The sequence below is a fragment of the Atractosteus spatula genome, chromosome 9 (genome assembly GCF_055471065.1).
Source record: "Atractosteus spatula isolate fAtrSpa1 chromosome 9, fAtrSpa1.hap1, whole genome shotgun sequence".
NCBI lineage: Eukaryota > Metazoa > Chordata > Actinopteri > Semionotiformes > Lepisosteidae > Atractosteus > Atractosteus spatula.
The window spans coordinates 22,344,158-22,368,835 of record NC_142714.1 but is presented as its reverse complement, the minus strand read 5'-3'; the positions used below and the strand labels follow the sequence as shown (position 1 = coordinate 22,368,835).

General features: G+C 39.3%; 1 protein-coding gene across 1 annotated transcript; it reads right to left on the bottom strand.

The window, feature by feature from the left end:
• Positions 1-3,872: 3,872 nt before the first annotated feature.
• On the bottom strand, positions 3,873-24,496 carry LOC148828415 (synaptosomal-associated protein 23-like). Its single transcript, XM_088924414.1, has 8 exons — positions 24,384-24,496; positions 18,522-18,633; positions 16,370-16,411; positions 13,820-13,868; positions 10,594-10,711; positions 6,329-6,502; positions 5,909-6,053; positions 3,873-5,222 (listed from the first exon to the last, which is right to left on the bottom strand). The coding sequence occupies exons 2-8, from the start codon at positions 18,576-18,578 to the stop codon at positions 5,160-5,162; spliced, it is 648 nt and encodes a 215-aa protein (XP_088780540.1). The 5' UTR covers positions 18,579-18,633; positions 24,384-24,496; the 3' UTR covers positions 3,873-5,159.
• Between the last annotated feature and the right edge of the window lie 182 nt (positions 24,497-24,678).

The window sequence follows — 24,678 nt, the reverse complement described above, 5'->3', positions numbered from 1 at the left end:
CTTTTCTAGAGTTAGTTTCTTTTATTGCTCTTTACTCCTCCAAACAATGTACCTTAGCAGTTTGAAGTGTACTTTAATCCCAATACTGGAGTGCTGGGTATGAAGGATGAATGTTGTATGAAGAAACTAGAATGCTGGAGTGAGAGCCTGCAGCCAGCTGGAGAGGGAACTTCTTCTACCCCAATGCTCTGCATTTTAAAGAAGCCTGGGAGTGATAAGTACTAGTTTCATTTCAGTTTTTTGGGATTGTGTGTGTAGAATTCAAATACCTTTAAAGACTACGGAAGGGGAAATACATTTGAAACTTGCTTATAGCAATGCTCAGCAGCAATGTTAGGTCATGTTAGAAATCTATAGATGATGTGTTTGGGAAAGTGAGAAAGTACTGTATGGTAAATGCTGTTATTTTTCTGAGGAGGCTGGTAGGTTTCACAGAACTCCCTGAACTAGAGTTTTTTTTTGTATTACTTAAAAATGTGATCTATTATAATGGCCCGTAAGGGTCTTCCTTGCTAATCTCATTGCTAGGCTAGCATTGGAGTCTGCAAGTTAGTGCCTTTTTATTGAAACTCATTTAATACTAAAGATACATCAATATTTCAGGATGAAACCCACAAAGGCACAATGGTGATATTGAGACTCAAAGTCAAGAGTGGAACTGTCAGCCATTAAGATCAGAGAAACATGCGTTATCCCTTTTTTTGTTACGAGCTGTTCAATAATCAGTTGTGCTTCTATTAAAGTGAATGGACTTAAATTCTTCCTTGACCATTGGAAAATGCCTGACTAGTTGCTGCATTCTGAATATACAGTGATTATACAGTGCCTTGCAAAAGTATTCAGACCCTTCCTCAGATGTACCATTTTGTAAAATTACAATATGCAGTGTACACTTTTTTAACTTACTTTAATATTGAAAGCAGAAATGGTGTTGAGTGAATGATGCTCTATGTTGGGATTATATCTGATGTAACCCTTTAAAATTAAACTGAAAATTGTATTTTTTTACAACACAAAACGTTTTGCCATGTGCCACAAAAACCATGCAGGATATGAGATGTTTTTCATTCTTTCAATTCAAAGCCCCTCTTGTGGAGTGACCAGAATACTGTTGACCCATGGATATTTTCCCCCAATTTACCTACTGAACTCAACACTTTCACAGTCACCATTGGCATCACAGAATGACCATTATCCCTCTTGCCCAGCTGCTCAGCCTGATCTAGGCATTGTTGGAAGTCTTTTATTTCTTTATAATTTTGCCATGCTTAAAGAGATACTAATGTTTTTTCACACCCTTCTCCTACCCTCTGCATTTATTCAGATTTATATCTCAGTAGTTTTAAAAGCTCCTTGGTCATCATAGCTGAATTCACTACCTGACTGAACGACCTTACAGAGATAGGTGTATTTATTCTGAAATCATGTGAATTATTTGTGTTGCGCACACAGGCCACAATACTAATGGTGTGGCTTATTAAGATAACTGTGTACCTAAATCAATTTAGGTTTGCCACAGCAAAAGGTTTAAATAAAAATATCAGTAATGACTGAAAGCTCTAACAAAAAATGTATGAAAACCGACCAAAGGTGTAAATACTTTTGCAAGGCGTGGTTTTAGAGATACCTTCAAGCAGAGCATTAACTAGTCAATCCTTGAAAAAAAACAACTGAAAAATGAGTTTTTCACTTTTAGCCTAGGATACAGCATGATTAAATCTTTTAGATAGAAAAGGTCTTTACTGTTCTATTGGAGGGTCATCTTACAACAAACTGGTATTTACCAGCATTGATTAAAGTGGTAATTACATATGAATTATTTTTAGGTGCAAGATGAGATTTACTCTATTTTCAATCCACCTATGTTTGCTGATCACCAGATCGAACTGGGTGTACTCCAGGCTCTAAAAACCAGCTCAAGGCTGGCCGAGTATACTCTGCAGAACAGTCAATAGCTGCCAGAGCTGCTATTGCGATCATATTTTAAACTTCCCGAAACATCCTTACACATAGCACATTTAATTATTAACAATGTACTGTGGTAATTAACATGCCTTAGAACAAAGCTCTAATTTAGTCACTAAACAGTAGTATATGAAAACTGAAAGTTTAAAAACGGGACAAGAGGATTGATGGATTGTTTATTAAAAGAATACAAATATGCCAGTATACATTTAAAGGACCCAGAAAAAAAGAAAAACAAACACTAGTGTATTCGAAAGGCAAAAAAATCCATTTATACAGGAAGAACAAAAAGCAATAAAATTAACTTTCTACATGTGACAAATGCAAATATTTTACAGGAAAAATGGTTATACCTCTTAAAATACCATTTTCTGAAGTTCTACCTTTCAATAGAGACTATTTGAAGTGTCATCTACAATTCTTCAAATCAAGACAAGAGTATAGAGAGAAATACACTTAAAACCAGACAGCCTGGCCACTGCCTCATCGTTGAATGCCATTACATAACACCTGTAATGGTTTGAAGAAAGAGCGAGTTACCCTTTTTTGAGCAGTTGGCAAATTAATTAAAGAAAGGATGACTGGTTCTCCTTAGTTACAGGAACAAGTAAAAATAATTGCACGATGCAAAGTACTGTAGCATGCAAAGCCATTTGAATTGACACGGAGCATCAGAAAAAGTCAACTAGGCTGAGCATCCAAAAGGTGCAATACTGTATTCTGCTGTACAAAGATCTTTACATCCTGTTGGGAAAGGCCAGTGCATTTTCTTAGGTATTTCTAACTTGTTACATTCCCTGGCTGATCTCGGGTGCAAGTGAGGAAACATTCTGCCACCCCATTTCACTTCTTCCCAATTCCTCCAATTCTCCTTTATTTTAAAAACAACGTTGCCTAATATGTTTACACAATACAATGTAATATGATTTGACAAAGTCAAAAAAATCTCCAGCAATGATCTATTGATTCGTGTTTAACAACCTAAAAACTACACTTGGTGAGAGTGACTGGGATTGCTGAATGTTTCAGTGGCACAGGTTAAAGGACTCTTATAAATGTGTTCCTGTACTAACAGCTCTGTGAGATTAGGAAGAGGAAACGGGCTAACAGGCTGTGACATCACAGGGCAAGCTTGGGTTGAAAAAGTCATTCCTCTTAAGAAGGATTAGAACTACCTGGTTTTGTAGGGTTGCCACCCCTGCTTGAGAGATGAAGGTAAAAATATTCACTGCTCTCCTGTTGTTTTTAACAACCAAATCACAACAAATTAGAAATACTGCACTGCACACAGAAAGATCTTAATACTGTTGTGTAGCCAGAGAGATGGCAAGATCGCCTTTTAAAATCAAAAGGAAGCATTCTATTAGCCATAGAATGTTTTAGGTCTACAGTGTCTGCTTGTGTTGTTGGTTGCTACCAGTATATTAATCACAATGCTAACGTGTGTAGATTTATTCTAAATAGCACTCTCCCCTTGAATTTTTATACTTTGGTACTGCTGACTACACTCCAGTTGTAGTATATGGTTTTCAATACATACAATCTCCAAATGTCTCATTTCTACGTGCTGCTGAATATCTTGAAACCCCATCTCTATTGTGAGTCAACTAATCTTTTTAGTTCTCCTCTACTTCTGGTTTTAGAATACCCCTAGGCTTCAACTCGGCAGTATCCAGCATCAGCAGACATTTCTCTTTAATGTATTATATGTGTATAGAACTGTTTAGTTCGCAAAAAAAGAGAAAATTGTCATGTTGTGGAAGTTTGTGTGTTTTCTTTTATTTGTATGAGAGAGAGGTTAAAGAGAAAAAAGTTTTGGTTTACCAGAGAAAGTATAGCTGTAACTTACAAATGGGCAATTCAGCTTCAGAGCACAAAAATTCAATGTGTGGAAAAAACTTACTAGATAAGAATGCACATCCTTTTATTGTGTGAAATACAGCATACAGAAAGTGTTTAAAAACACATTAAAGTGGTAAAGCCCAAAAAGGATTAAAACAGAACCAGCAGCCTCAAATCTGACTGCTTAACCCCGTGAGAATGCAGTTAGACTTCACATACTGAGAAATGTTCATCCATATATTTAGAAATTTAGAAAGTATAACCATACTAAAAAAATATTCAAAACTGCAGTTTTGTAACTCATTAACAAAACTGAAGACAGCTGACTGAAACGACAGCCCTAAACTGCCTCGAACAGCTGATAATTAATGGTATAAAATAAAAACTGGGAATTAAGAAATGGGTTAGCTTAAGTAAAATACATCATGTATTTTGTAGTCCTCTAACAGGTCCTTGACTAGAGATCAGCTTGCTGAAATATTTTTGGCATTGACAGTGCATAACTAAACTTTGGAGCCCAGCATAGAACATTACTACCTAAAGAGCAGTGTTGTTTAATTAAATTCAGTTAAGATGACTAATAAGTTGCATATTTATTGAACATTATGACTATCACTATCAGCAGTGGAACAATTATATACAAAACCTTTATGGATACAACTGACAGATACTGGCGATTTGTGGAAAATCAACTGCAGGCCCAAGTTAAATAATATGCATTAAGTATTCACTAGTACAGCCCAGTTCATTTCTTTCAAAGGCATATTCCAAGCTTTTCCCATTGATGCCTGAATTAAATTACTTGAAGTAGATTAAGAGAACGCACCTGAAAAAAAACAGTAATCAGTTGATCAGATTACAAGACAAAATCCTTAGTGCTACATAGTTCATAGACTTTTTTAATTAAGTGACTTAAATTGGTCCCTTTTTTTTGGGTCCTAACATGTGCTGTACCTCAATTGTAATAAATTATATGGTTGAAAGATCACAACTCCACATCTTGATTTAAATATCTGAATTTTATTTTTATTTACCTGTGCTTTAATGAATGAGAAAACAAGGGACCAACCTTAGCCACCCTGCATTTACAGTCAGCTTATACTGAATTTATGCTGTCTTCATGACAAAGAGAAGTGTTCCTAAGGGTTCTAGGGATGATATCTTTAAAAACAAATAGCCTGTTCTTCAACTTGAAAGACATCAGATGAAGCAGAAAAGCTTTAAGATTCATCAGCACTCAGAGCTTCAATGTCCCCTGACATTGTGTTGTGCTCTTCCACTGATAGAAACCTTCCAGATTGTCCCAGGCACAGACTGAGCTGCAGCACAGGTTCCAGCACTGTCCTCTCTTTCTACTTGATGAGCTTGTTAGCTCTCTGGTTGGCTTCATTGATGCGAGACTTATTCATTTCAGCCTAGAAGACAGAGACGTGCATGAGGGTTTGGCAGAGAAGGTCACAATATAGCATTCATGAAAACTAGCATATGAGCATTCAGGAGTATTGCCACAGTCTGAATTAATAATGCTTTGAGCAAGGCTTAACTAATGGATCTATCATTTGATCACTAGTTAAAAACTTGAATATTTTTTCCAAGTAATTTTGTGTAAGCACAGTACACTCCCCCTGTACACTCAGGTACCTTGCACAGACCCTCTACACAATAGATCACATTTCTGCAAGATATCCCAATACAGACTAATGGGTTGCTAAGGTGTGTCTGTGACCAATAAAATTACTAACTGCACTGAATGACGATCACATTGACACAGTGTGCCCTCTATGGCTAAATCCTCAGCTGATGGCGTTTGTAAAGCTGTTCAATGTGAGAGATGCACTTACGAGAGAAGCAACATTATCTACAGTATTCTGTCAAGCTTTTGTCATGGGAGTTATAAAGTATTTAAGTCTTATTTCCATTATTTAAAATGGTTTATGCTCAGCATGTAAGATGACCATCAGTTAAAAAAAACTATCATATGAACACTCTTATAAAGATCACAATACTGCAGCTATTGCTTACCTGTAGAAATTAAGTACATATTTAGTTACCAATCCAGCAGTTAGTATATGTGAAACAGAGGTGCGAGTGTGTTGCTCACCTTATCTGTGATGTGGTCGATCTGCTTGTTCTGCTTGTCTATCTCAGTGCCCATGTCCATGGCCATGGTCTTCAGGTTGCCGATGATATCGCCCACCTGATTCAGGTTTTCCTCCATCTCATCTTCCCGGGCATCATTCGTTATCCTGAGAGAACCGCAGTGCACTAGTCAATCACAGAAAACAGCACAGAGCTGGGCAGAAGCTCTAAATACTACAGGTCCATAATATGGCACTCTTACACCTTGGGACTTCCAAGTGCAATCTGAGTGTCCACACTATCTCCTGGACACTTCTCACTTCTCAAACATACTGTACTCACACACTTATCAGATGTGTTGACAGTGAAATTAGCTTTGCAGCTAAAGCTCACCTAAGCAATCCTGATATCACAGGTGTATATTTTTTGGGGACTCGGTTACCTCTTGATATAGGGCCCAGATTGGGCTTGGGTGGTGCCAGCATGCCCGTTATGGACTCTGCCGGGCTGACTGGACACCACAGTGCCATCTGTGCCGCTGCTGCTGGCATTGTCCTTGACGCTCCCTGTGCCCCAGGTCCTCTTGTAGCGGTCGCCCATCTCAAAACTCCTCACTCTGTGGGGGGACAAAGAATTCCCCTCGTTATGAGCAGACAGAAGCACAAAAGGCCAATTCAGAAAGATTGCAAGACTGAAGTCGGAAGAGTTGTATCTTTTCAGCTTTCCTTTTTGACTATCAAAAATGTCTGTTTGCATAAAGAGGCTGTAATCTGTGGTCTTGTAGTAGGTCACCACTCGGCAATCTTTAGATTGAAGAAAAGTACACATTTTACTTCAACACTTCACCCTGATTTTTACTCAAGTGGACAATGAAAGATGTAGAAAAGTAAAACTCTCCTCTCTAAACTCAAATGTTGTGAAGTTGCATTTTTATTCTTCTGGTCTGTTTCCTTTAGAAACTAGGTTCATGTATTAGGTTACAGGTCACGGACCTGATTTAATCTGGAACAGTCTTGAACAAATTTCTTTGCAAATAGACTTTACACTCTCATGCTAGTTAAATGACAGAATTGAAAAGAAATTTGTGCTGTAATGAGCCCAAAGTCATTTGAGCAAGTGTGTACTAGTGCCTGATCTTTGGGAGCTCACTGTCTCCAGGACTGTATTAATGCAATTTGCCAGCAGTGAAGTCCTGAAGACCAAAGGATATTCTTGGTGGTGCTTCATCTGTTTACAAGAGAACCAGTAGGCAGCAGGCAAGTCATGCATTGAAATGTGTGCGTTAAAAACAGTTAATCCCCATGACATAGCCATAATTACTGCATACATTCGTGTTCAGCATCCTAAGTACTCACTGCTGGATCTTTGCATCAGGCTCATCACAATAATGCATTTGAGGCATTTTTGTATAAAATTTAACAATGGCTGTAATATTTATCAAAATAGCAGACTTTGATTCTGCATTTCTACAACCTCAAGTGGAAATACACATTTCTTTTCACTGTTCCAAGTATGGTTAACTTCCTTTTATGTAGTTGATCACCAGATCTGTAGGCTGCAAAGATGTCATATGTGATAGTATGTATGATTGAGTCATTTCTAACACTACCCAATTGCTCAAGTGCTTCTACAGTTTCACAATGTAATCCATATTTAGAGAAGTTGTTTAGGCACCACATAATCCAAAGAGGACAAGACATTCAACCACTGGAACACCTTACTGTTGGGTGTAAGATTTTTATGTGTGTGTGCTATTCATTTATTACTCCACTTCACCTTTTGTCTCATCTTTGAACCTCTTATCTGCATGATATTGACAGAAAAACTTGCAAAGGTTTTATCAAACTTCTAGAAATGTCTTCAGGGAGATGCATCAATTTCCCCACAAATTATGACAATTTTGTAAATGCATTTCATTGCTGCACTGATTTGTTTTTACTAATAAAATAAAAACACTGACATACCTAGTTCAAAGGATTTTAACAACAGACATTTCTAAAAATAGGATTTAGGATTATAATGAATGGCATAATGATGAATGGCAAATCACAGTTCACACCTTTAAATTTTACTATTACTCAAGAAAATAAGTCCACATTTCAAGATACTGTCAGCACCTTTACCAAGAGATGTTTTCAGAGTTCCCAATTTTCCTTAATGCACGAAATAAAACTTATTGAAGGAACATCTGTCTGAATACAAACAGAGCATTTAAATGCCACTGAACGTTGGAAAAGAAGAAGCATTCCATTTGGCTTTTCATGTGTGCGTTACCAACATCCTACAATTAACCAGTTTTAAGACAGAGAGAGTTTAGTTGCTGAAGTCATTCAGTCCTTAGCGGATGCTTGCAAAGATCAGTAGAAGTGTTTGTTGTACAGTGTGCCATCTCTTGCATTACTAGATGACACTGAATGAAGTCTACTCTTCTGAATTCGACTGTATTGCTAAGCTACACCTTGGAGCTGTAGCAAGACAGTGTTCACCTTGGCACCTACGCAGTAAAGGAACTCCAGCCCACTGTGTGTAGAGCCAGTGTTTTCACAGTAGGCAGACCGGCATCAGTCCATACAGGTTAGCAAGAGCTCTACCGTCCAAAAGAGGCAGCAGTTAAGAAGAGAGAAAGAAAACATGAAAAAAGGATAGTTTTAGCACACATATAACTTAAGGGTTAGTACAGAGCAGTAGTTAGAGGCAACCTAAGGATCTAAATGTACAGTACCTGGCAGCCTGCCTAGGCAATGATGTTAATAAAACAGTAAAGAGGGTGAACAACAGTCCTACAATCAAGATTCATCACATATGCATTGAAAAGCTGTAAGATCTTCACAGTCTGAGTCAAGTGAACCATCGCTGATGGCCAGGGGTCCACAGTACTGTCAACATAATGACAGGGTCTGACTAATCAATGTACTGTATTAGCAATCAACCACATCGGAGTCTATTTAAGGAAAATTGCTGCCCTGCTAAACAATGGCTACTAGAAGTATTGAGAGAGATCCAGTGTTTTAATCAAGTCTAGATTTTAACACAAAATGTTGTAAAATGGCATGCTGCCATAGGCAGCAGGCAAGTCATGCACTGTACACTGTGCCACCAACTGGAGACTAAAACTTTTAAGATGTACAAGGGTTCAGTTTATCAGAACTGCCAGTGACAACTCTTGCTTTACTCAAAAGCAGATTTTACAAGCAAGCACTGTCTCTTACATACAGGGTCAACTTAACAGTAGCTAACTTTTTAAAATTCTAACATGAATATCCTATTCACACTCACTATGATGCAGGCAGTCTTTATCACTGGGTTTATGGTGTCCATACCTGATAGTTTGGTTACTACACATTTGCATCATAAAACAAATAGTGGTTTCCAAGCCAACATCTTAAAGGTTATTTTGGTCCTGCTAATTACCATTTTAACAGTCGAGGTACTGACCGCACATGGAATGGACACACTACTCTGAAAGGGCTCTAGTCTGTAGTTTTATTTAGGTCAAAATATCCACTCAACTCAAAATGTTGTGTTCACTTGTGTCGATAAACCTTGAAATGAAATTTAAGATGGTTATACAGTCAATACCTGGCTTTCTGCAGCTACAGCTCCTTAGTTTGGTTTGCAGTGTAATTTTAACAAATTGAGTTTCTGGAATAAAACATTGGGGTTCACCAAGTGAATTATTTATACTGACTACAGAAAAGCACATATCCTTTAGCAGGTTCTTCATAGGACCACAATATTTGGCAAGTAAGCCTTAAAACTTATTGCCCTAAATCTAGATATACAGCATATATGGGCAAGTATATCTGTAAATATATCCCTTATGTACACGGTATACACCCCCGAGAGTCGACCCCACATCTCCATGCGGCTTCTGGTGGAGTTTGGGACACTGCACAGAATAGCACTCCCATTTATGTTAGAGCTCTTTGGCACAATCGTGGCTTGTCTAGGGCTGTCTGGAGACATCCTGGGATATGTGGGGGTATCAAGCCTATGCAGAGAGGTGTTACTTTGTATGGTATTGTCTACTGTCATCTGGAGTTACAGGGGCTGTCTAGCAAGGTCTGGGTTTTCCCTGGAACTACGCTGCACTGTTGGCAGCTGACTGGTAGTTTCTGGAGCCATTCAAAGGTCTTCATCTAGATTCTAGAGCAATGCTTTCCACTCCTGGTCCTGAGAGCTGCAGCCCACCAGATTCAAAGGTAAACATGATCATCAGAGCATAAACATTTCATGGCAACCCAGGATTTGATTGAACAACTGACTGCATTAAAGAGTCCAAAGCAGAGTGAAGATCACAAGACAGGTGGGCCCTCCACAACAATAACCAAGGTAGGTTAGTTTACGATGTGGTCCTGAGACCAAAATTCCAGAAGGATCCATGAAGAGCTTTAGCACGGTAATTAAATGTTCTACAGTACCAATTAAAGAAGTCTGAACATTTGAAATTAGCAATGGAACTAGGATCATACTGAACCACTAACAGGTATGTAAACACAAGGCACCTCATGGGGGGGGAAAAAGATCACTTGCATTCAGTTTCTTTCAAATTTACAGACTAAAGGCAGTTCTTACATCCACAGTAATGTCCCTCTGCATCTTATTGATGAGACAATGAGAAAGATCTCATTTCGTAAATCCGGAACACATGCTGCGGTTCCCCTCCTGTAATCTGGGGGGATATTTTCACAGAGATGTTTGAAGTACCTGTCACAGGGGCAGACGCACAGACCGCAGCACTTCGACAGGTCTGTCAGGTTCTTTTCAGCTTGTCTCATGTCCTGGTTGATCTGGTCCATTCCCTCCTCCACACGTTTCAGTTGCTCTGGAAAAACAACAGGTTACACTTGTTTTCTTCTACACTTAACGGTTTCAAGTGCCTTTCTTTCCCACCCATAAACTTCATGAGGACCAACATACCAAGAGAGTAACTTTCACAGCACACAATGGGGACTTTTGTCTAAAGGCTCCCTGAATAAACTTTCTCAAAGGTGGTCACCGTTCATTTTTTTGTGAAAATGTCAGCATAATATTTTTATTGTAGTGGCTTCCATTAGCAAGAGTGGAAACTGGAAACTAGACTGGAAACAAAATCGCTATAGGAGGCCCATTTTTTCCTACCAAAGGACAAACACATTTTCCTATTAAACAGAAATAAAATAATACACAAGCCGAGTAATATATTTACAACTTGCAGTACACTGGATTAAAAATCCTCAATTTTCCAACTGTATTGACAGAAATGTCTAAACAATTGAGCACAGATGTCGCACAACTTTTAGTAAACTTTCATTGTGAAACGATTGTCACTTTCAAAGTAAAGGATGCATAATTTCAAAGCTTCATGGTTTCACACTGCATCATAATAAAGGTATTAATGGCAGAACTTTATAAATGTATGTCCGCCAGTTTTATGAAAAACACATGAAGACGACCTTGTATGTCTGATTGCTAAAAATAAGGAAATCCTTTCATCGTGTAGAGAGCATTAAACGTTGATCAATGATTCTAGAAAGCTATAAAAACAGATTACCTAGATTGCTGAACACAACCAGAAGCTTTCTGTCCAATCCACTGAGAATGTCAGATCTTATCAATTTGACTCTGGCTACCTGCTGTTGTTTTAAGCAAATATTTGCAGACATCTACCATACATAAGAACCTATTGAAATTGCAGGGAGTGAGCCCAGTTAGCAAGTATTGTTTCAAAATACATATAGGCATCATCCCTTTCTTACCTTGGCTTGCACCAAAAGCTTTCAAATAAAGCTACAATCACACAGATTTGCATTGCTGCCCTTGTGCATGAGTCAGGAACATTTGTTCTTTATCCAGTGTAGCATGATAAGGGCTTCTTTCCATAAAGGCTGAGAGATGCGTATGCTATATCCTAGAGAAGTTCCATGTTTTCTGCAATATACCCCATATGGTGAAAAATGACACAATTATATCTAAAGTTATATATATCTACTGTTGCAGTCAAAATACACCAGTCATTACAATTTTTTGTACGCAACATGTCTTGCCACAAACCAGGATTTTCTGCCACTATCTGTTGCAACATTAAATAACACCTCATCTTCCTTATGCAGATGAGAGAAAATCAGCACTGCAACTATTTCCTGCCTGCTAGCATCATTCAAGTAGCGGTGAGCTGAATCCATTATTGTCCTGCATCATGAATTGTGCATCATGCGTGCTTTCATGTTCACCACACAAATTCATCCATATTCTAACCTTTTCTTCCAATTCAGGGTCACAAGAGAGCCTCAGCCTATCCCAGCAAGCAATGGGCACAAGGCAGGATACACCCTGGATGCGACGCCAGTCCATCGCAGGGTAGACAGACACAAACACAGACAAGCACAAACTCAAATGATGGGCGATTAACCTACCAGTATGTTTTTGGACTATGGGAAGAAACTGGGGCACCGGGAGAAAACCCCCGCAAACACAGAGAGCACCCTAGGTCCCAGGCTCCAGAGCTGCAATTGAACCATTGTGCTCCACACAAATTCTCTAACTGGTAAATGTGTGGATGGATCCAACCAGATAAGAAAGATGCATTCCCTACTGTTTCTGCAGGGCAATTCCACTGTCTCACTGAAGAACAATTTCCTTTTGGAAATGTGTTAAATGCTAAGAGGTACTTCCCATCAATGCCAGTGAATATGGAAAATGAATGTTTACCAATAATTATAAAAGTGACGTATTTCCAAAAGCCATCATGTGCGAGATGAATGCAACACCTGTGTGGAAGACGTTTAGGGCACCGTTTCTCAACTCGTCTTGAAGGAACACTGCTTCGTCTGGTTTCTACCCCAGTTAAGTTCTTAAGCATAAGCTTGGTTTCAGTTTTCTCTTTGTGGCATAAAGGATTTGTACCTGTACCAATTTCTGAGTGTCCTAATTGCCCTCAATCATGCGTGCTGCCTGAACTGTAACCAAATGGGCCTACAAAAGGACAAAACTCTCACCTTGGGCTTGTCTGACACAATGTCATTTCCATCTGTTTCTGATCTTGCATTGAAGTAAAGGCTGTTCAGTCAGTATTAATAAAGGTGAGCAAGATGTGCAGAGGCTACGTAACGTTCTGTATGCTGAAGTTGTTGAAAACAGTTATTTGAAGTCAAGTATTTTTGACACTCAAGACTAAAGAAATACTTTGTAAGTGTGATGTACAAACAGGCAAGCAGACCAATTTAAGTCATCATTACCACTGGCAAGTTAGAGCTCAGATGGACTGAAAATTAGCAGACCAGGACTGGGGACCACTTATCCAGGAAATGAAGTACATAAGAACTGAATGTCATGGAAACGTCCCACAAGTCAGTGATCGCACGTGTGAACATACCAAGACAACTTCCCCAAGACCTTGGAAAGAGGGGTACAGAACAGTGGGGGTGCAACTGGTCCCACACTCTAGACCATTTGCTTCTGAGAGCCAAGAGAGCATTTCCATACACAGGGCACAGGCCCTTCTATGTAGAAGCTGCTAATAGTATTAGGATTAAAGATATTTTCTAAAAACATTTTCTGGCCTGTTGCAAGAGAACACCTTTTGAATGGAAAATGATGGTTGCTTCACTAGCAACTGCCCTGCAGAAAGAACCGTGCAGCGTGATAGAAACTGTCTCATTTAAATCAGAACAACTATTAAGGCCTGCAGCTATCAAAGGACTACTCCCTTTTGAACACTTTACAAAAAGCTTTTTTTTTATCTCAAACATTTCAGTAAAAAAGCATTAAACCTTTTGTGGTGTTTGTTTCCGTTAAATATTAATAGAAATCACACAACACAATCAGTGTTTAACATTTTATGTAAACCTGTGTGTTATTCCAGACTTTTTGAGGAGACCTGTTAGAATCTTTAACTGACAATTGAAGACAAGTTATTAAAAACAAATACACTCCTAGCCTACAAAAAACTCACCCCCCTGCTCGTCCAGCATTATTATAGTTTTCACACCCGTCTCTTGGCTCTGCAGACAAAGGAAGATTCACATTACTTTAGGCCGTGGAAGGCTGGTACAACACATTACTTTTACACTTTGCAGATAAAAGGGAACCAGATGACAAGAGTACTGTATCTCTTTCCATGTGAGTTTTCACATTCAAGTCCAAAACACTCCGAGGTCTACTTATGTTAATATTAATTTTATGTCTAACTGTATATTTGTCAGTGCTTTGACAATCAAGAATATACATACCGTACAGTGGTTATAAAGGCCTTTTAAAGCCTTCTGGGACAAACTTCATATCATGTCTAGTGTGTCGTTTCTGCCTACACTGCAGATTTCACTGTCTTATTTGCTATTCCTGGGGTTGTGCACCAGGGCGCAGACAACTGAGCAAGGCAGAGAACACAACACAAGGTGTGCAGAGTTTTCATTGGAAATGTTTCTCGTTCAATATATGGTTCAGGTTTAGGAAAATTAAAATTAGTGATTTGTTCAGCAAAACAGAATAATTTTCCCAGTTTTGAGCAAAGAAAACACATGGCAGATATTTTCTAATCTGTCCACTAGTTAGAAATTCTAATGCAAAACAACCTAAGCAAAATGCCAAGACAGAACACACACCACAGACCACAGGGGAAATGACACAATGCAGACATGAAATAGCGAGGGTAAAGAGGGCAAAAGATACTAACATGCCCTGTAAATTTGTGTCTTAAGTTAGTTATCTTAAACACTTGCTCCACAAGCTCTTCTTACAAGAGAAAAAAAAGTTTTTTTCCTGCATCACAATGCAGTTTTTTTAGCATTTGTATCATGTAACTTTAAGAGCTGCAGTTAAGCAGGTGACAGATGGCAAATGACCACTACGAAATCATTACAATAAATGTTGTATAAAACTATATTGTTACACTATATTTATATATACATAGTATATTTAAGTGTAACAGATGTTTTACCTTGTATTCCATTGACTGCTGTTTGTCTCTTTAGTATGCAAATGGAAAGCTTTGAAAAGACTCATGTTTGGCTACATTTTCAAAGGCTGCTATGTGAAAGATGTTTTAACAAAGGATTTAGAATACTTTGCACTTGAGCCTGGCAGTTGATCATTACTGATCAGCTGTAATTTCCAATAAATTTTCACAACATTTAAACATTTTATAGACATCTCAAGGAGAAAGGAGCATGGTATAAAAAATAACATTCTTTATATATTTTATTAAAGAAACAGCTGAATGAGATCAGTGTAGCTACTAGCAACCTACAAATACTAGGTGCAACAGTGTGGCGCAGTGGTTAGGGATCTGCACTCATAACTGTAAGCTTTTGGGTTCAAATTCCAATTAAGACAGAGCTGTTCTACCCTAGAGGAAGATACTTCACCCAAAATCATTCCAGTAAAACACCCAGCTATATAAATGGATGCAAATGTAAGTTGGATTTGATAAAAGTGCCATCCAACTTAGCAAAAAAAAATAATAGCAACCAAAACCTACATAGGCCAAAATGGCTTGTTTGTAACCTCCTATATGTCTTAATGCCAGGACAGGACACTTCTGCAACTTCTAATCACCAAAAGCTCTGGTTAGCTGAACAGGAAAAAAAATCATGTTACAAAACCACTGGTGCGTGTGGTTCTGTTAAACACACAGTTAAACAAACTGTGTAGATCATAAAAGCATCAAAACTCTTGGTTCCTCATTAGCACTACAGAAGACAGCCAGTTTTCTTTTAATAAGACACAATATGCTTGAAGTAGAACATAAAACACTTATATACATTATTGATGGAAAATATATATATAATTTATCTGTATTCAACACTACAGTATTAATTCAAGCACATTGTGTAATATGTCGGCTGTCTTAACATATCTTAAGCAGCTCCAACAATTACAGCTACACATCAAAGGACAAGACTTGGGACAGGACTTAGCAGGTCAACTCATGTTACATATCAAAGGACAGCTGCACATCAAAGGACAGGACTTGAGACAGGACCAACCGGTCAACTCATGCTACATATCAAAGGGCAAGACGAATACACATGAAGCGGTGAAACAAAACATCTTCCCGAGATCATACTGTATATAAGAGCTGGGAAACCCTTGCGGTTTGTCTGTCCTGCGGGGCAGACCCAACGCGCGTTGATGTCATTATTGAGCTCAATAAAACAACTGATCCACGTAAGACTGTGTCCTGCTCCTTTGATGAAGGATTTCCCACAACAATGCTTTATATTGATTTGTTAAAAAAAATGACAGGTTCTATAATGTCCTGATGTCTGTATGACTCAGATCTGCACAAAGACTTCAAGGCCTGAAAGTACCAAATACTGAAAAGGAGAAGCTCTTTACCACTGTGAACAAATGACACCACACATTTGGGAACAAGATTTAAATAAACCAATGTAATTTGTCACGGCAGCTTTTCGCCACTTTTTCAACCCATCTAAGAATAATCTAGAGACCACAACAATAGCAACTATTTTTGTAAAAACTGAAAAACGAAATACAGGCTTACCTCCTCTGCCAGCTTTAGCATCCTCCTGGTGCTTTCCAGTGACTGAAAAAGAAAATCCATAAGTTCTACAGCTGGGAAGCTATGAACAGCTATATGGTATACAATACACACTTTTGTTCATTAATTTGTAGTTTCTTTTTAATTGATTCTTCAAGGGCTGTTTTTCACATCACACAAGGTTTATGATGCTGAAAAGTGAAGGTGAAGGTGTCATTATTCCACTTTCAGGAAGAACCCTGATTAACAGTGACTCAGATTTCACAGTACACTCAGGGTGCTTGTTTGCAAGTTGCACTGAATACAAACACCCTGGAGTAGGTACACTGACAACTGAGGACAAAAACACAGAGGAACAAAAACTGCAGTATAATATCATATGGATACTGAAAACACAGTAAAATTATTTCCTTTTGTAAACCAAAGCTAACCAGCCTGAGAATTTTATTTGCAATTGTCAACGAATAAGGCCAAACGCCACTTATTTCAAGCCTAAACGATGTGTTAGGCTCATCTGAACCAAACGGAATAGGCTGCTGCTACTTTCCCTCTGTACTAATGAAGTGTTTCATGGAGAAACAAACCGTTTGAGGAGGGAAAAGTCCCCACTTAGGGAAAGATAGACTGACACTGTGGCCTACCGAGATGGACTTTCCAGGTGGTGGTGTACAACTAGCTCCTGCAAGCTTGTGGTGTTACTAGCGAGAGCAGGGTCTTTCCTCCATGCAATGCTGTTGCAGCGAGGGGGCTTGACGTGAACAAATTAGCAGATGGCACACAATTGTGATAACCTGCTCTTCACACTCCTCCTGCGCTAGCATGAAGGCTGAAGCACTGTACCAAGATGATGATTCCAAAATTCAGGACTGGGGTATAGAAAAATGGGACCACACCCATGAGACCCGTTAAGCAGGCAATCTTTTAAGGGGATTCTGACTTAGAGGTAGTCAATTCCACAAATGGTAGCCCTGCAACACTGGTTTCTCAGCCAAGCACATACACGAAATATCTGTACCTGCAGCCACAGTTCCTCTCGTACTGAACACTACTGCACCTGCTGAATCAGTGACACCACAGTGGAATGTCATACTGGAATCCAGTCAATCCAGGCAGTGTTGCTGTTACTGTCTGCTTGTCTCATTCTCATTAAGAGCGAATAATGGCTTAGCATGACCTTTCAAACACTGAGCCTGACTCAAACCTGTAATTCAGATATTAAACTCTGGGGAACACCAGTATTGCAGGCAATGTATTTTATTAATTTGAGGAAGTAAAATTATTGAACCAAAGAAATATTTTCCCCACTTCAGCTGCAACTAGATGAAGAAAACATTCAAAATGGAAACACCAGTGACTTTTGTATACACTTCTCTAATTTAGCATGGGTTGTTTTTTGTATTGAAAAATCTAGACGGATGAGGGAAAGATCTGCTGTTCTTTTGTTCCCTCAGAAACAATAAAGAAGTTGTCTACAACCATCCTAGCTAGTAACACCAAGTTCTGTTGCAATCTGCAAAACTAAATTGCAAAACAGAAGGCGTGAACAAACTAAACTGAAATTAGTTACTTTATGCTAGAGTGCAGTTATGCATCAAGGACAGAGCCTTGCAGAAGTACCAGTCTAATGGCTGTTTTTATAAAAAAAAACAACAACAATGAGGTTCAAAACAAAAAGAGCCATGAGCCCATTTCCTTAGACTTTCCAGCCTAGTAACTTTGATTGTATAGTACAAAAACATTGAGTAATTCATTACCATACAATGGGTACACAACAGCACAACAAAACTTCCTCAGTGCTTATTTGGATTGAGTTGGTTGATATCTGGTGTCCATATAACACCTCTCAAAGTCTTGTTTTTCAGGATATTTTGAAACACATGGGTAGACAATGTAGTCATGTGTCTACTGGAAAATATATAGGAGGTCTTGTATATAATGATGGCATCATTAAAACATCTTTAATAGAATATTTTAAAAAGGGACAGAAAGAAGTACTTGAAATAAAATAAGAAAAACTTATTTATTTAATAAATTAAACTATAATTTTAGAGCATGCTTTTGCTTTTCAAGATGTCTGTCGAAATCTCCGAGTCCTGCCAGCCACACACTCTCTGCTGAGGCTGTGCGGGGTGCAGAGGCACAGTGGCAGGCCTACCTCGTCAGTCACTTGGTTGGCCCGCATGGTTATATCCTCCACTGACATTTCCGCCATGCTGCTGGAGTTCTGGGGTGCTCTGCTGATACACACCAGCTGTGCACTCTGTGGTCTGTGGAGAGAGAAAGCAGGATCCAGGTGTTACTATGCAAGAAACAAGGCTGGAGGCCGGAGGCTCCTGAGTGACTAGACCAGGAAAGACACTCGCCCAAACTCAAGAGGAGCTCTAGGACGCAGTGGCCCATGAATATTTATGCACAGTGTGGTAATTTCACAGCTGCCATTACATCTGCTAAAGCAGCAGGCTTTCATCTGCATTTTCTGCTGCTGCACTTCGCACTCTGTATCACAGATCCTATCATTCTTAGCATTCTCTGCTGCCCATGGCAAATGCATTTGAGATGAGATGGCTAGTTCTGGAATACTTTATTTTTTTCCTGTGGTCACTTCAAAGACTAACTTGAGTACAACTAAAGTCCGAATTCAATAATCAATCATACAATCCCAGAAAATCAGAACCCTCCTGCTTGAATTTAATAGCCAATACTCTGTCTCCTTTCAAGAACTAGCTGGATGAGATCCTGGGAGTAGCAATTAGTTACTACCATATAGGACAGATAGGCTGAATAGCCTCCTCCCATTTCTGAGCTCTCTGACACTCACTCCTTTCCACCCCATTACCTTAAACTCCTAAGCTGTTCATTGACACAACTAGATGCTTCAGTGTCAGGATTTTTTTACCTGAAGTTTAGTGCCTTAATGTCCACTCCCGGAATATAAACATGTGATGCTACCACAAAGCAAACTGCAAAGATGACAAATATTTAGAAAAGCCACAGATATCCAAGTACAAGGTGAATGGTTATGCTATAGTCAGGCCATGCAAAACCTTTGAGTCAAGCTATGCACTTTGTTAAATTAGCCCTCTGACCAGTGATACACAGTTTACACCCTCTTTAGCCAGCTATTTGTACTCCACACTACAGAAATTTATCATTCAATTCTCCTGATCACCGCTCAGTAATACATAAAAATACAGACCTTGCACAATTTAGGTTTTTATACTTTCCTTTGCAAGGTTACTGAATAATAATAAGGAGGCTTAAAAAGAATGATTCTATCCATGGTATTTAGGGCTCTGGTGTCACAATCCACAGCATACTGTGTTGATAACTTTATGATCTAGCACCAGGAATTTCCCTCCGTTCAAACCAATGAGCAGAAGAAACAAAATGACAGATTGGGGCAATTGAGGGGGACCCTGGTAACAGTGTGACACAATACTTCATTTATTTTTAAAACCTTGCTTGCTGTGGCCCTTCACCTAATTCTCATTATTCTATTGCAGCCTCTGTTCCACAGACGTAAAGACACCAAGAAATACAGCATTTTCTCTGGTGCATTCGAAAGACATGACAAAAAAAGAGTGAAGAATTCTGTATTAATGCACATTAGCCCAAAACAGAACAGAAACCAAGATGCAGAGCTCAGTTATCATTTAGCTAAAAGCTGAAAACTGCAATTAAAGAGAGATTTAGATCTAGCAAGGTTAAGACACTGAACTCTGCCTTCCTCTGTAGCATGAGCCATCTTTTCCCTTTCCTCCTTTGTCCCCGACCCTCGCTTGATCACCCTTCCACCCCAGGCCTGAAGTGAAATTGCAAGGCATCAGTCCTAAAGTCATACACACACAAAGCCATTTTGACCAATGACCAGCTTACTTTCTTTTGCAAAGGACAGTGTGAACAGGCAGTGTCTTTTCATCTGCAGCCACATTTGCAATGGAGAATTTAATTTAATTTAATTCAAACTAATGTCATGTTACACTTTGTTGGCCATACTTGGAACATCTTGTCTCTCCATTTCCCCACTGAGAAGAAGAAAGTTTACAACTTTCCTTGGACTCACTGTATTTCTAAGGAAGCCCAATTCAGATTACCACATCCTCTTTTTTAGATACTATCGTCACTTACTCAGGACTAGAAGAGCTCACTCGTATCCAATAAATGTTCATGTGTGCATTATCCCAGATGCTGAAGGATCCAGAAAACTGTTTAATATTTTAATGACTCAAAAAAAGCATTCAATCAACACCCTTATGTTAACAATCTGCATTAAAGCCCTTGCACAGAATGGCTGATGGGTTTTCAAATATCTTGAAGAATATACTTTAGAGTTTTTAATTGGTAACTTTTAAGTCTTCATATTTATAGTTTTTTTTTTCAGTTTAACTTCACATTTAATTCTATTCAGGCCTGGAAAAGTCTGTCTAAGTCTGTCTAAGCTCTAAGGTTTTTCTATAACATCTTTTTTTATGATAAGATACCCAAGCCAGGGCACTGAATAACTTTATCTACACTGCCCTTAACTCTTGGACATCCTATTGGTTGCAACATAATGGCTAGATCTTCTCACACTGATCTGCCATGCACTGTATAGATATTGTCAAAGTTCTTGCATCTTGCATGTCAATTCCTACATGAAATTACAGGAAATTTAACTTGCCATTTATCTGTTTATTTCTGAATTTTGGCTAGAACACCTGTGGTTTACACAATCACATTGTGTATGTCAGCTAGATATCTTTCATATCAGTCAAATTAACTGTTTGCAAGGCAGGACTTGCTGCTGACCTCAAGAATGACATGTGAGTTTATCACTTCTGCCCATAAGAGGCAAGTACACAGAAATTCAAACAGCGGCAGCTCAAATGAAATACTATACCTGCCACCTTCTAAACCCACTTTGTATAGCTTTTTCTTCGGTACCTGAGAAACTAGAAATTAGCCTTATCATGTGAAATAGTTGAAATAAGGCCGAGCCTTCCTTACATTCTTATCCCCTGATGCACAATGCTAAAATGAATGCGAGTAAGAATGGCAAAAACTGTGTGCATCAAAGTGTGACTTCCTTGTGGTGGCAACAACAGAAACTCAACATTCTCCAACTTCCATGCTGTGAAAAGCTGCTTTAGTCTCTGTTTCTTTCTCACAAAGGCAGCAACAGACCCCACGAAGAAAAATGTTCTGCCTTTTTTTCCTGTTTATTTGTGAAAACAATTTCACACACAGCCATCAGACCAGATGCCTGCTCCTGTCGCATTACACTAAGCTTAAGAGTGCTGGTATATTTGCTTAAGGCTACAAACATTTCCAGCTAGTCCACAAAAACCTGTTTTCCAGCAGTAAGGAACAAAGCGACTCAGAAGTCGTCTGTGGCTCTTTATACTTTTTCAATGGAAGAGAAAACATCTTCGCTTTGGAGTGGACTTTTAAAAGTCCTAGTTTGAATTGCCTGCAGTTTCAGGTGGAACCACATGTTTTTTCCCTTGGCATTCCTGTGTAGCTGTGCTGCATCTGATAGGATATTGGCTTTTGTTTCCTTTAGTCTATGCTCTCAGCTCATGGCTGACTTTCTAACCAGGCAAGCAAAAAGATCTGAAGGAAGTTCCACACCCGTTCATCCCCGAAACAATAAACAAGAGCAGCTGTGACAAAGCAATATGCGACACACCGCACAAGCACAAGAAGGAACAGACGCAAACTGTAGTTTCTGAATGGGGCATCTATATCACACATGGGCTGATGTAAACAACAAAGCAGCTCTCTTTACAACCCAGGTGTAGATGATCTGGACATTTACCCTGCGCTTTAACAGGTTTAACTGGTGGCTGCACTAGTTTTCCTTGTTCTGTGTGAAGAATAAGATCCCAAACACATTAAGAGATCATTTCAGTTTATAATGTCTCTCACCTTCTCCAATGCCATTTTGCAAGTTCAAAAGAAACGCTCTAATCTAAACAAAGCATGACGTACTACAAGAACACCTGGAGGGGTACGAAGAGGAGCTGTGCATTAATCAAAGGGATGTAGTAACCTTCGAAAAAGCAAAGAGGGCATAAACACTGCCTGTCAAACCACAAAACATTTAGACACTTGGAAGTGTCACATTCCCCTCGAAACTATGCATAAAAAGGGAAAAAATAATTTTACAAAAATGCTGCAGTCTTCAGCAAAGGGCTAGAAAATATGATTTCCCGTCCAGCAAAAAGAGGACTAAAACTTATGTCAGGGGCTTGTTTCATAACGGATTATCAAACAAAAGCTTTTATGTATTCCTATGAAGCAAACGAAGGCATTTCCATTATAATGCATTTCTACAGTGACCACAAGAAAGCTAGTAGTCGGCTCTAAAGCAGAAGAAATGTTGGCTTCAATCACTCAGCTAAGGCCTTGAGTTGTTTGGATTTCCCTATAACACAGGAAATGGGATGAGTGAAACCGTCAGCTGAAGCATGCCATATTTTCTCTTATGGAGTGCTTCCCCTTCTCTTCCCCCATCACAAGCTGCCGGATGCTCTGAGTGATTCAAAGTGCTAAAACAGTAGGAAAACAGGATGATACCATGTTCACCGCACACTCAGCAGTTTGTCGGCTTACTGATTAAAGCCTGTGGATCAGAAGAGGTACAGCAAGGCCTTGGAACGATTCCTCCGCTTCCTTGTTTATAGTTAACCCGCCCTTGCCCACAGCAATGCAGCTCTCCTGCCTGAGACCCATCAGTCCGTTAACAGAACTACAGTTGTTCCCAGTCAGGGTCGGCGGCCTCCAGGAACTATACCCTGGACTGGACACCAGGCCACTGCAGTGCATGTTAACATGTTTGCGATGACAATGATCCCAGCGAACACATTGCTGCGAGGTGGGAGGACACTGGAGCACCTGGAGAAACTGACGCCAGTGGGGAGCAACGTGCAAGCTCCACACACAAGGTGTTCCCATCCAGGAATCGACAGTTGGTTCTAAGAAGCCATTATCCGACTTGAACGATAAATATATATATTTTAATTCTGGATCTCTTATTTCCCCACTTTAGAAGCCATGAAATAGCTATTCTAACTTCATCTTAAAAAAACATTTGTAAATAATCTATTTCAATGCCTAGGGTTATTTAGAAAACAAACTAATGCCTCTGGGGTGTAAAAATCCATAAATGATATCAGCTTTACTAGTACTTTTACTAATCTACGTCAGATACGGAGCCAAAGTAATATGCAAATGAAAAAAGTTAACTGAAAAAGACTATTTGAGAATCGTTGTAGCTACACAAACGGTGGTGAAATAGTTTTATAACGATATCAATAACGTTAGAGAGCGAAACATTTTCATATCATTTTAATTCCAAAGGAGTTTAGAAGTTCAGTCTTTTCTAACACACAGAGGAGTAAGTACGTGTCAGATACTTCTGCTCCAGAAGTCTCCCAGTAACATAACTATAGAAGGGCACTCTTGTGTTGCGGTCTTGAAAATTAATGACTCCTGAATCTCCCTTAACTGGAAACCCACAGCACCCCCAACACACCCGGGAAGCCCCCACTCAGCGGAGAGCCCCATTTCTTCAATGGCTCATGTTGAGGCCGAAAAGAAAAATCCCCACAACCGATCTCAGTCTTCGCTTCTTTGCATGCTATTATCATAGGAAAGGGAAGAGTTTTACCGACTTCCAAAGGAGCCGTTAACGTTTCGAAACAGAAAACTTTTATTTTTCCTTGCAGTGGGTGGATTTATACCGGCAGCCGACACGAACAGAGGCGTTTCGCCGTTTTTATTCATAGAGAATTATTCTTCATGTCCCGTTTTGTTTCCCTAGCAGACTGTTGCTTTGTACTTCTACACAGCTGTAAACAGCGTTTGAGCTAGTTAGTTGTTCTTTCTGCTCTGCTATTTCAGCAGCGGAACACCCTTCCGCGACGAGAAATAACCAAGTCCAGCCTCTCACTAAAAGTTTAGAATGACTACCCTCCGCGTCCCTGACAGCTGAAGAAAGGTGGTAGAAAGCGCAGATGGATTAAATACTACTTACTGTGATTTTCAGTTAAAACGCACTCGGAGCTCCCAGGCGGGGTACACAGTCGAGATAAATTCCTTCAGTCGGCTACTGATTCGCACTGCGCATGCGAAGATCTGATTAAGGACAGCGGCCGCTTTGAGCATGCGTCCCAGTGCTGGGAAACTTGAATTACGTCATTCCCTTACAGAATAGGAAAACAACCTATCCAACACCAATAAAGGAAAGTGCTTTAGAAATGAATCCCGTCAAACATGCTGTATCTAGTTTTGGAATTAAACTGGATGATCAATTGTAATTTACACAACAT